Raw genomic sequence first — 13781 nt, 5'->3', positions numbered from 1 at the left:
ATTTTGTTTTAGGGGAAGGGGTAGGTGGATGTTTTTGCTGAGTGTAAATACCGTAGGCTCAAGCATCCTCATGCATAGAACCCGCGAATGAAGCCAGGGCGGTTGATAGAAGAATTACTGTGATGAGAGGAAATGGTAAGATTGAAAACCACCTTTTACTGTTCTCTGCGCTGCAATACTCCATCCCTTACCAACTCCACAACCTTCCTGGACTAATGAATTCCCCATTATGTGTTCTACAGCACAGATTAAAGTCCTCTCAACGTGAAAAAGTCAGGCAGTTTATTGCCTTCACTGAGACCAACGAAAAAACAGCAATAACTTGTTTGAACCAACATGAGTGGCGGCTGGACATTGCCTCAGATAATTATTTCCAAAACCCAGAACGCTACTACACGGAATCTAGAGTTGCAGTGGATAAAAAGAAGATAGTACACTTGTTTGATCGCTATAAGGGTAAGAAGTTCTGACAAACAGAACGAGTCAGTGTTGGACATCATATATATATCTCGAGTACAAGTTTGCATTGCAAAGGAAAATTTCTCGTACAAGGTCATGACTTTGAAGGTTGATTATGTAAACTGTAATATCTTTAACAATAGCTATAATACTTGTGCTCTTGATAATTGGTTTGAGTATTTTTTTCGTTGAACTTGGGCTAGTTGACATTCACAATGTTTCCTTGTCACTTGTGAACACTCTATTTCCGTTGATAACAACAACTCGTATTTTAAACCAACAATTCTTCGCCAATATTAAATTAAAAAATAGATTCTTTGAGACAAGACGAATGGGAAACAACTCTTTACGACGTAAGAGTGTTATTATTATTCTCAGCTTTGAGAATGGCTTGGAATTTTTGCTCCAAAATAAGGCTAATTGGAGAATAGTGATCTACAATATGAGTAAAGTAAACCTTATAGTAATTTTTTATTCAAGAATTGCAAATTGTTCCGCTTCAGTACCGCATCATTACGGCTCTAAATCAAGTTTTTTGAAGTCTTTGAAAGATTTCCTTGTTGATATATTCAGATCTATAGATTTTTCAGAAATTATTATGAACCAATTTTACAGGTTTAAATTTCAGATCATCAAAACAAAAGTCTGACAGTAGTAACTGCTAGTAGTGATTGAACAGCAGTTGATGAGTCCAATTAATCATTGCTAGATTTAGCAAATGCTGATACATATCTGTGGTGAGGTTCTTATTTCAAATCACATATCCACTGATTTCTAATCTTGCAGTGCCTCTTTATGATGCAATGAGCCTTATGTACCCATGACATAGGATTACAATAGTCTTGGTATATACAGATTCCAACACACATACTTTTAGCTATATTATCTAGAGAGTACTAAGATTAAACATCTATTAAAGTAGTTACGAAGGTGCAAGACTTTATTATAACCATTACAAATGCCGAAAGAAGTATTACTGGTACCTAGTGTTCAGTGCTAATAGCAAGCACCAGTTTAGAGTGATGAAGCTTTAAGTTTCCTTACAGGTTAGGCAAGGAAATGGAAAGTATTCTCATTTACCAATGCTCTCTCTTTTCCTCGTAATGTTATGAACATTCAGATACAACTGTTTTCAAAACCACCAATTAGCTCTCTCTACATCCAGTAATATTATATGGAATGAAGCAAATAGCTCACTTGAAAGATATGCTTCGCTTGTCAGGCACAAATGTCCCAGTACGAGTAGTCATGCTAAATTAATTTTGATTTTTTCTTCCATCACGAATCACTGAGCATTATGCACAAAGCCTCACATTGAATCCTTTGTGCATGACAAATGAAGCATATCTCAGAAGTGGGCTATTGACTTAGCATTTTTGTGCATGTATCATTCCATAATCATTATCAAGAACTCTAAGCTCTGAGAGGTAGTCAAGAATGATCTCCAGTAGTGGGTTTATTCATATTAATAGAACTTCATCCATAACTTACTCAATCCATAACTTCAAATTAATTCCATATTCCGGACCGAAAGTTCAATCATTCTCATCTAACTCTACACACACAAAATACAACACCAGCACAAAATACCCTATGTGACTAACATCAATATAAATGTTTGATTTCATCAACATATTGACTTTCACGACTCTGCAGTACACACATGCTATCCTTGAGCCCCTATTTTTTGTATTTGAGGTAAAGATAGTGTCCTCCATAGTACGAGGGGATGAAAAACTATAAGCAAAAATGCAGTACCATAGTTTTTGAGCATCTTTATTTTCACCCTTCACTTACAGTGGGATGGCCGACCCAACAAGTTTTAAATCTCGAATTCACAAACCACTTTTCGGATGTTAAATAACATGCTGATGAGGAATTCTGGAGTTTAAACTGTTTGTCGTTCACTCCCGATCACACACACACACACACACACACAAAGTAAAATATGTGCAAATTTGGGCAGAACAGATTCTATTGTTCAAATACTCGATCATGATCGGCTAATTTGTATGAAAATTTGTCTGGGTGGCCTTGGTTGGTATAGTCACGAATCCATAGTCACACTAAAATCTAAATTGAGCTCCCTGTGGTTGTATTGTTAACTGAAATATCGTTCCTCAACAGAACATGGGGAAGAAGACAAAATTTTGGCTGAAGGAATAGGCCATTTTTTAGAAGACTTAAACTTAGATCCTGCTAGCCTCAAAGTTCTGATTATAGCATGGAAATTTAGAGCAGCCACTCAATGTGAATTTACAAGGAAAGAATTTACAGAAGGAATGACAGAACTCAAGTGAGTATTGCCTTATTTTTTCCTCTTCCATATACACCTATTTCAGTAAAAAAGGTTGTTGGTACCAAAGAAAATAGGCAATAGGTCATTCCAAGATGGAAAGAAATTGTGGACATACACCTATAAAAAATTAATTTAACACAAATAAGAAATTTTCTGTTGACTTGAAACAACACTGTCTTTCTCTCCACTAACCTACATGTTCTGGATGAGAATAATAATGATGATAATAAAACACAAATCGTTCCAGCTATCCTTGGATCTTGAAATGATCTATCTTCTATTTTCTTTGGCTCCAACAAACGTTTTTTGAAAAAGGGGCATGTTAGAGTAGACTTAATGAGTGGAAAACTTACTTGTTGCTATGGAGACAAGGGTGGTGCCGCAGGTTGAGTTCTCATTGGTTATCTTGCCAGATCTTGGATCTGGAAGAATCTTTCAAAATCTTGCAGAATCTTGCATTGAATGTTCTATGATCTTGAAAATACAAGATCTTTGAAGAGTTTAGGAGAAGATGTTTCCAAGATCATGGCTTTTTGCAACTTAAGTTTTTAAGAAAAAAACTTGTATGATATTGGTTATGCCAAGATCATGGAAAGATTCTCATCAGGATCTTGTCATGTTCATGCCTTTATCCTGGCAAGAATCTTGTCATGATCTTGCAAGCCTGATCTTACATGAATCTTATTAAGATGTTCAACCTGGGGCAGCATTTTGGGGTGTGTAGTACCAAGGGTTTTTCAGGGCCTTAACCAAAAGACCTTTGTAGGCATCTGCTATTAAGTTTGTGAGTATAGTCTGATCAATTAACTGCCACCCGGTTAGCTCAGTTGGTAAGAACGTTGGTCTGTTATGCAAAAGGTCAAGCTTTAAGCCTCGGCTGGACCAACACCCAGGGTCTCAAAATAACTGAGGAGAAGGTGCTGCCTTTGTAATTACATCTGCAATGGTTAGGCCTTCAAGTGGCTTGGACGACCACTTTAAATGGCGATCCTTACTAATAACCACCTCTTGTTCATAACTCACTGTAAAGTGCTTTTGAACATATCCATATGTAAAAGAACGCTATATAAAAATCATGATTAATCACAAATCAATATTAGAATATGTTGGCTGTCAAGCAATGCCGCTGTGTTGCTAAGTGATTAAGAGAGGGTGGAGCTTGCATTTTCATTTGACAAAAATTTATGTCTACAATAATCTATTTCATTGTCTGCTGTAAATCAAGACTGCCCAACTAGAAATATTAATATTACTTGTAAACAAGGATTTCTAAGAATTTTCAAATTTCATAGCCAATAAAATATTTCGATTAAAATCCATACTTTGATTCAGCATCAAGTTGTGGAAAAGTCTTTAAGGAGGGAACAAACTCTTTATTCCAATTATTTTTGTATGGGAATTCCCATTATAACATAAATTTCTCTAAAAGGAAGATTTCTAGATATATTCTGAGACTAGTACATATTAATCTAAAATGGATATATTGGTATTTTCTGCAGTTGTGATTCCATTGAAAAACTGAAGAACAAACTCCCATCACTAGAATTAGAGTTGAAAGACCAATTAAAGTTTAAAGATCTTTATCAATTTACTTTCAACTTTGCCAAAAATCCTGGACAGAAAAGTTTAGGTAAGTTACAAAATGTGAATAGTCACTGCTTTGTTTTATGATCATTACTTAATACTATTGGACAAACGCTGGTATAAACATTCTCACTGATTTTATAAAACACCATTATTTTAAATTTAGCTTATTCAAAAAGAAAATGTACTAAGAAAAGGAATTTCTAGTATTGCTGGTTTTTAATCATTCCCAAAGAATGTAATTACAAAACACATGTCGGCCATGTTGGAGGATATGACAAAAGAGACTAATGACGAATCTTTTGTCAAATTCATTCAACATGGTGGCCGTGAAAATCATCAATATGCATACTTGTAACCATCATAGGCACCATTTGATTCTATTTTTAGAATCAATCATAGGGGTTTTTTTGGCTTGCACATACTGTACACGCTCTATATTGATATGCTGATTGCTTGTGTTTTCTTGAAAAATACATGCAAACATGAGCAGACAGTGTAGAGCCCATGCAGTATGCACGCACAGAAAAACAAATGATCAAAGGATTGTGTAGTTCCAGAAATTATACATACAACACCCCCCTACCCCCAGAAAATTCCAATTTTCTTCCATACAAACTTTAATTTTGTTTTTTTTCTAATCCCCCCTACCCCACAGAAATTCCAACTTCCTGTGTTTGTGTCTGTGTGTGGAAGGGGGGGGGGGGGGGGGCAAGAAGCGGGGCATGAACAATTTCTGGAACTACACATTGATCCTTAAAGTAGCATGAATGATTCTAAAAATAGCATCAAAGAATGATTAAGTGCGGGACTCCTCTTATTTCATTTTCTGGTTATTCCCTTTCTACCTCTTTCTTATCTTTCCAGTCCTTCCTTCTTTCCAACCCTCCCTCCTTCCTTCCACCCTATCTATTAATTTGTCAATCATTCATTTCCTTATTTCAATCTTTATATTTTACAGATTTAGATATGGCAATAGCTTACTGGAGAATTCTACTTGGCACAAGGTTCAAGTTTCTTGGCTTATGGACTGAATTTCTAGTTGTAAGTATTATAAAAAATGAATTTTGAGTTAAAGTATAGTATGGTATGGTATAATGGCATGTTATAATGGTATGGCATGGTATGGTATAATGCTATAGTATAATGGTATGGCATGGTATAGTATAATATTGTATAGTATGATGGTATGGCATGGTATGGTATAATATTGTATAGTATAATGGTATGGTTTATGGTATAATGGTACTATGGTATAATGGCATGGTATGGTATAATTTAAGATATGATATAATAGTATGTTATGGTATAATGGCATGGTATCTTATAATGGTATGGTGTGGTATAACAGTATGGTATTATGGTATGGTTAATGGTATAGTATAATGGTACGGTATAATGGTATTATATGGTATAATGGTATGATATGGTATAATGTTATGGTTAATGGCATGGTTAATGGTATGGTTAATGGTATGGTATAATGGTATGGTATACTATATTGGCATGGTATAATATTGTAGATAAACATGATGTACAATGCAAATTGCCAGAAAATTCTTTGGGTAGCCATTTCCTTTTCTTTATTATGGCAAGGTAGAACATTAATTAGCTCTAATCTGTCATTTGCACTGTCTTCTCACTTTTCTTATCGATTGTGTACTCTTGCTTGATGACTAGAATCATCACAAGCGTGCAATATCTAGGGATACATGGAATCTCTTACTCGACTTCAGTAATATGATAGAAGATGATATGTCAAATTACGATGAGGAAGGTCAGTCATTATGCTACATTCCTTTTATAAAGTACTAGATTCTGTTTTAATAATAATGAACACAGCTGACAGAATAGCGCAGCGCACTGATTCTAAAAATAGCTTAAAGATTCGGACAAACATTGCATTCTGTTTAACCGCTACAAGGATTATACGGAGCGATTTTATTATTTTTACTTAAAGTTACAATAATAACTCATGTACACTAAGATCAACTGCGATCGGCTGTGAAAATTATCTGCTGAAAGTAAACTTGTAAGTTTGTTTGTCCAAATTTCGCCTTTGTCTTCGTTTTTATGACGTCACGGTTGCGCTGCTCTATTTACTCTGCTGACACACTAACCTGGACTACTTGAAGAAAGTAAAGCAATCATATAACATAGAGTGAAAACAAAGGAATCAAACTTCAGGCAAACTTGAACCAATCAAGAGCAAGCAACAAAGCCTAGATATCTGGAAAAAACTGAGTTATCATCAACGACTCACTGGAAATTAGAGTTTGTGATTGGTTGAGGTCAAATAAATAAATAAATAAACTTTGTTTATAGAGGATGACATTTAACAGTGTTGTAATTCAACTGATAAACATGATTTACAGCGCAATGTTCAAAAGTATGACCAAATTTAATGTACTTCCATGCATGGGCTTTCGCACATTAAACCAACACTATTCCATGAGAAGCTGGATGGTTTTACCACAAAAAATAGAGTGTGTAAAAGCTTGTTTGGTAGCCACAAAGCCTGTGCAGCGGCAGCTGCAGATCGGCATTCTTTCCAATTTAGCTAAATGGGTGTCAGCTGATCTGAGAAAAAATATTAGCCAATCAGAATCAAGAAAATTTGTAAAACTTGAGGTGTCACTTTTCCTCTTGAAATTATGGATTTCCAGGCCACCAAATAAAAAAACACTTCTAATATGAGGTGGATAACCTTGACACAATAACTAATGAGTTATATATCATATAGAGGATATTACATGGGCGCGCAGAGATAGGAAGATTATCTTCGAGTGCTGAAAAGATCTCTCACGAGTGAGCTTAGCGAAAGAGTGAGAGATTTTCAACACGAGAAGATAAATTGTGTATCTCCAAGCGCCCGTGTAATATTCTGTTTATTATATAATTATCAATGAAGTATGTGTTGGCTTTTTCAGGCAATTCGTTCCGTGTATTTTTGATTAGTCATCGCAATGGTGTTATTTTCACGTGTGAAAATATCAATTTTTCGAAATAGAGAAAAATAGATATTTCATTGGTAATTATGTAATAAATTTTTTTATTGCAATGGTGGACAGGCTTTATTTTTTGCCAGTCAATTTTGTTTCTATTTTCACAGGCTTCATGACAACTCAGTTTTGCAGTGACGTCATTTCTACGCCACCATTCCAGATCAGCTGGTGGTGTTTTTGATTTTGATTGTTCTGACTGATATTGCTTTCTCCTGATTGGCTAAAGCTTTTTATCTTAAATTTGTTAAAGTGGTCCTGGTTAGCGTGTCCGCTCTGCAACCCTTTAATTTCTATGATGCCCTAAACTGCCCATAAAAAAAAACACTTCTTTATCTTGTCACCATGCATCTCAGTTCTGTTTCCATTGTTTTCTAGGAGCTTGGCCTGTTCTAATAGATGAATTTGTAGAATTTGCAAAACCAAGACTGACTCCTGGCAAACAGACAACCGTATAACACCAAAGCAAATTCCTTTCATCCAAATAAACCCAGTTTACAGACTGTTAAATTTAACATTTTTTAATAAACTTTGTCTACACGATCCTTGAATATGAGCTGTACTTATAACATTTTTGAGGATCTCCAAATATTTGCAGTTATGGGAAAATTCAATTTGTATGGATCAAGACAAAGAGTTCCAATATATTTGTGGTAAATATATGGGTAGGTGAGGTAGTAGTTTCCATGTTAGCTGCTGTACAGTTGTGTAGATAAAGTAAACTTTCTACTACAGACGTTTTTCTTTGTATATAAATAGAGGATATTACATGGGCGCACGGAGATATGAATTTTTTCTTCGAGTGTTGAAAAGATCTCTCACGAGAGAGCTTAGCGAACGAGTGAGAGATTTTCAACACAAGAAGATAAAATTCGTATCTCCAAGGGGCCATGTAATATTCTGTTTATTATATAATTATCAATGAAGTATGTTTTGGCTTCTTCAGGCAATTCTTTCCGTGTATTTTTGAATAGCCATCGCAATGGTGTTATCTTCATACGTGAAAATAACGTTATTTTCAATAACATGTTATTTTCACGTGTGAAGATATCAATTTTTCGAAATAGAGAAAAATAGATATTTCATTGGTAATTATATAATAAAAACCTTTATGGTCTATCAGGAATCAGGCGCTCTGATTGGCCAATCTATTAGTTGTCTATTAGCAATAGACCACTAGTAGCAAAAAGTGCTAAAGAAGAAAAAGAAAGCAATCATTTCCACAGCTGTGTTTCTGCAGAAAATATTCATAACACTCATCCAACAGTGTTTGATCGGTTTTTTTTATCCTGCCACACCTCTTCGAGTTTTGCAATGGAAAATATTCTAAAACAATATTAATGTATTCTTGCTCAGACCCTACCAACATCTTGAAAATTCCAATCCTCCTTTGGAAAAGAGGTATGGATATTTTAGGCATTATTTTCTGGAATCATGCACTCACTAGACCTTTCCTGAATTCTTTCCTGAATTCGCTTGGATGACCACAAAACAATGGTTTGAAGTGAAGACTGAATTTAATTCTTTAATTCATCAAGTCCAACTTCCACTTGAAACAATTTTTTATGTGATCAGTCAAGCAAGTTAGGAAAAGCTCTATTGCTAAATCATGTTGGGTTCAAAACATAGAACATAAAAGCTGAGACCAAAATAGTACATAGAAAGTACGTTAATTAGATGTGATTAGTGAAACCACCCATAAACCGTTGGAATGTTCATAAACTGTTGCACTCACAAAGCATCACAGAGGCTTTTAAAACATCAACTATGTGTCTCAAATAAATACGTTTGAGAATAATTATCATTTTCTGATGGAATACCTTTCAGCCTCCGCTTTTCTGTTTTGAACCAGACAAAGATTTTGCAGATGCAACATCATATTTTCCATACTTACCTGAGCCATAATCATCACAATAAAAAAATAATAAAAACCAATCGATTGAATAAAACATTACTGTTTATTATGGTGTATTATAAAATAACTGTTCTAAATCTTGCATTCTGATTGGTTGGGAGTGCGTGCTTTATGAGAGCACACACACACTCGTGTACTTTCAGTTTTGTCATTCATATCATTGGCATTTTATAAAAGAAGTAAAAAACTTACTTTCTGTGCTGTGCTGCGTGCAGTTATAAAGCACTTGTGGATTCCGCAGATTACTCGAGAAGTGTCAAGAAGCACTCCGCTATGCATTGGCTTCTCCTAACACTTCTCTCGTGTTCTGCCAACCCCCACATGTTTTATGACTGCACACAGTATGTGCGCACCTTTTCTACTTCTTCAATAAAAATCCTGAAAGAGGATCAAGTTGAGTTCTTATGACCGACTCTTAGTTCTTTTTGTTTGGCCGTGATGCTGTGAGTATCAGACATAGGTCGGCTTGCAGCAAGTCTAGTCAATGTCCATGTGTAGTAATTTGTTTAACATTTTTATTTCACTAAAGGTACATTTCAAAATGTCCTATAATAAATAACATTAATTTATAGTAAAAAAAATGATTTTTAACACTTCATGCCTATGGAATGTGGCATGGCAAAATCTTCTTGGAAAAAAAATTCATTCAACTTTTAATATAGAATTCATTCAGGAAGTCTTGGAAATGAAATGCCTTGCTTATATTTTTGCTAGAGATTAATGATAAAAGAGAAATAACACTCAAGGGAAAACAAACTACACTGCAGGAAATATGAGACAAATCAAGGCTTAAAATTATGGCCAGTCAGTCGAACGACATGATGACCAGCCAATTTTCTTTTATTTCTGCCATACCTAGTTTCTGCCTCAAAGTTACAAAGTTTCGATTCTGGCTAGACATTTCCCTAGTATTAGAGGCCATTATTTTAAGCCCTGCATGTGAGGCATGATGACCATAAATGAAATAAGTTCGTAATGCCTCTATCTGGAAAAAAATTGCATAGTGATTTCGGATTGGTCGTGAGCGTGTGCTTTATAAGAGCACACAGCACAGGTGAGTTGCATCATTACCATCGAGAATAACGGTACCAGTTAATGTAATATTATTTGTATTTTATAAAAGAAAAAAACCTGCTTTGCTGTATGGAGTTAAAAAGCAGTTGGGGATTGGCAGAACACTCTTGAGAAGTGTCAAGAAGCACTTGGCTACAGGTTGTGCCAAGGGTTCTGCCAACCCTTGTGTGCTATATAACTGCACACAGCATGCATGCGTGCATGTTTTCTATTCCTTTATGATTAATCAATTTTTCTCAAATATCATCAACATATTTAAACAATTCTTATCTTTTCCTGAGATAAAAAAGTTTAACAAATGTGTTGTATATTTCAATTTCAAGTCCATGCTATGCTGTCTGTGATTTAGTCATCTTCCAATCCTCTGGACAACCCATTCTTGCTGACACAGTGGACACCTATTGTTCTGAACTATCCATAGAGACATACAGCAGTTGTGAAACGAATGGTTACATTCTCCCCAGACAACTGAAAAAAAGACAACATTAAACAGGTAGTAAGAATTTTTAATATAACCATAATCATAAATCAAAAAGTATAGAGTGATCTTAGCCCATAAAAAAGTAGTATACATGAGAAATTATATAACTTAGCACACACTATTTCAATTTTTTTCAGTTGCTTTATCTTAGACCTAGACACTAATATATATATTTATAATACACTCAACAAAATTACTCTATTCTGATTGGACAAGAGGAGACCTATTACAGTGCGAATTGAAAAACCATTGGCACCTAGAAATATTTCAAAAATGTTTAATAGCCAATCAGAAGCATTATAGTTATCTTTCTGTTATTTTGTGGTTAGAAAGTCAATTATTCTGGAATGGTACTCGAGATCATGTGATTTCCTATGCAAATTCAACAGAGATAATTATTGTATTGATGAAACTTTTTTAGAATTTATTTTTTAATGAGCTTTCGGACATGTTATTCATCATCAGGGCTGGGAATTACAATAAAATTGTTTCACAGGCCGGGGCCATATCTGCACAGGCCAAATAAATTACTCTACTGGCTTTAATTTCTGTTCATGCGCATCGTTTGCACACAAAATCTATCATTTTGGTTTTTTTTCCTCAACAAAGAATGTTATTTTCGATGCTTCCTGTTCAAAAATCTTAGAAAATAATCATTTTAAAAACTGATTATTGAAAACTGTATTATCATACAACACACTCAATTTCCAGTGCATTACAACCATTTCTCTAGTGCAATATTACGGAGCAACAACACACAGTCTATGAAAGAGTTTTGAACACTGTTTTTGCAAATAACAGCATAAGGACATTTCCTTCTCCTTTGTACAGTTCACATCAGTAATTTGAGCTTGTGACTTTCAAGTTTGCTTGTTTACAATAAAAAGGGTTGTTTTTCTGCACTTTTTCTAAGTTTTTCGTGTCGTATAATAAACATTACACTGCTATAGCTTTGTATTACAGCTGGATAATTTTAAAATGTGGTCGCTTTCACTCGTACACTCGCTTTCACTAATACATTCTTATCCATTTTTACCTATAATGCACAATTTTTTTACCAGAATTATGTTTAGTTTTGTCAGAAGGAAATTTTCTCCATCTTTGTGCAGTTCACATCACTGATTTGAGTTTGTTTGCTTGTTTACAATAAAAGGGTTGTTTTTCTGCACTTTTCCTAAGTTTTTCGTGTCGTACAATAAACAAATTATTACACTGCTATAGCTTAGTATTACAGCCGGATAATTTTAAAATGTGGCCATTTTCACTTGTAAAATTATGCGTTTGTAATAATAACCTCTATTTAATACATTCTTATCCATTTTTTACCTATAATTCGTAATTTTTTTTACCAGAATTATTTTTAGTTTTTGCCTTTAATAATTACATCAAATCCTATTTTTCTTTTCTACCTATAATCATCAATATTTCATATTGATTGCCCAGACTAAATCCTGTAGGGGCTTGAAAGCATTCCAATGAAATAAGGTCAAAAAATATACCAACAATTTATATTAAATTATTGTCCACTTCACAGTTCCATGCTCCATCTTGAAAGGTAGCTGTGCCTTTGCATCAAAGCAAGATGAACGGCGAGCTTGCAATTATAGAGACATGCGAATAATATTGTCCAAGGTGTTTAAAAAATGTCTTTGTCATTGAAAGCTCAACCTTCATCTCACTTTGATGCAAAGGCATAGCTACCTTTCAAGATGGCTAGGGAACTGTGAAGGGGACTATTGGTCGATCTAACAGGGAGCTGTGAAGGGCACTATTGGTTGATCTAACAAAAGAAAAGATACTGATATATTTATGTTCAACCAAAGTGGTAACTTCAAAATACAATAATGGGAATGCTTAATAATCACTCAGTTACTACCTTTGAAAAAGAAATGTCTTATATAACCCAACCCAGACAGCCAGCCACTAGTCCAGATGTCTAAGGTTTTGGCTTCTGTCAATCAAATGATTGACAGATGTACCCTGGCATTCGGAGCTTATAAAATAGGCATTTTTGAAGTCAAACTGTTGGCTTTAGATCTTACTTGGTGTTAATGATCCAAGTTTGTGTAATCCTTTTATAAGTTAATAAAATAGCAAATAAATTTTTTCGATTATAATCAGATGCTATCATATTCAATTAAAAACTGGAGTTATTATAAAGATATCTTACCAACGCATTCTTCTTGTTTATTGTCTGACTGACATCTCAAGCAAGCATCTGGGAATACGAAAAAAAGAACGTTTTTAACTCATATTTTACAATTTTTGTTTAAACAGAAGGTTTTTTCTTAAGGCAAGGATGATCAGAATACATTGTTCTGCTTTTCTAGCCTTTATTATAAACCCAAACAACTCATAACATCACACACACTTCTTTCATGGAATATTTGAGAACGAACTTACCCATAACTTGAACTCTACAAATAGCACAAGTATCGCATTCTACATCCCACGACCACATTGCTATGGCATTCCATTTCTTCAAAGAAAACATTTTTTGCTGTTCCTTGTCTTTTGGAGGAGGATAACTAACGTCTTCCATAACTGTGTCTTGGATCTCCTTCTTCTCGGTGTCAGCCATCTTGGATTCCCCAGCTTGCATTGCAGGCTGATATATGTAGAAGCGAGGGGACCGGGGATGTATCCGGACTTACCAAGGGCGCTAGGACAGACGAAATGGGTCAGAAATGGGTTATATATCGTTATATATCGGTGTGTTTGTTTCACTTATTTGTGGCCCTGGGGGGGGGGAGGGAGGGGGTACTTATGCCCGTTTAGGGTAGGGATGTGCCTTGACCCTGCTCCAGAGTAAAATCGCTGAAAACCATACCCTGTTTGCCCGAGGGGGGGGGTACTCCCCTATATTTGCTATAGGTTGCTATCAATAGACGTCACTTCCGGTAATAGCTCTTTTTTGATGCCTTTTGTAGAATCCTGGAGGTTGTTTTGATCTCTTGTTTTCTGGTT

The 13781-nt window shown here is 35.0% G+C and overlaps 2 protein-coding genes across 2 annotated transcripts; one reads left to right on the top strand and one right to left on the bottom strand.

Annotated features, from left to right (window-relative positions):
* The first annotated feature begins 30 nt into the window (after positions 1–30).
* On the top strand, positions 31–8076 carry LOC116302542 (DCN1-like protein 2). The gene is made up of 7 exons (XM_089034291.1): positions 31–135; positions 243–456; positions 2587–2755; positions 4258–4388; positions 5304–5386; positions 6023–6119; positions 7723–8076. Exons 1-7 carry the CDS (start codon positions 133–135, stop codon positions 7800–7802), a joined length of 777 nt encoding a protein of 258 aa, XP_088890417.1. The 5' UTR covers positions 31–132; the 3' UTR covers positions 7803–8076.
* Positions 8077–9757: 1681 nt separating this feature from the next.
* On the bottom strand, positions 9758–13538 carry LOC116302526 (RING-box protein 2). The gene is made up of 3 exons (XM_031711848.2): positions 13218–13538; positions 12985–13032; positions 9758–10801 (listed from the first exon to the last, which is right to left on the bottom strand). Exons 1-3 carry the CDS (start codon positions 13414–13416, stop codon positions 10683–10685), a joined length of 366 nt encoding a protein of 121 aa, XP_031567708.1. The 5' UTR covers positions 13417–13538; the 3' UTR covers positions 9758–10682.
* Between the last annotated feature and the right edge of the window lie 243 nt (positions 13539–13781).

Source organism: Actinia tenebrosa, unplaced genomic scaffold (assembly GCF_029948245.1).
Source record: "Actinia tenebrosa isolate PJP-AT-01 unplaced genomic scaffold, QUT_ActTen_1.0 PGA_scaffold2__45_contigs__length_23673736, whole genome shotgun sequence".
NCBI lineage: Eukaryota > Metazoa > Cnidaria > Anthozoa > Actiniaria > Actiniidae > Actinia > Actinia tenebrosa.
This window is presented reverse-complemented; position numbering and strand designations above follow the sequence as displayed.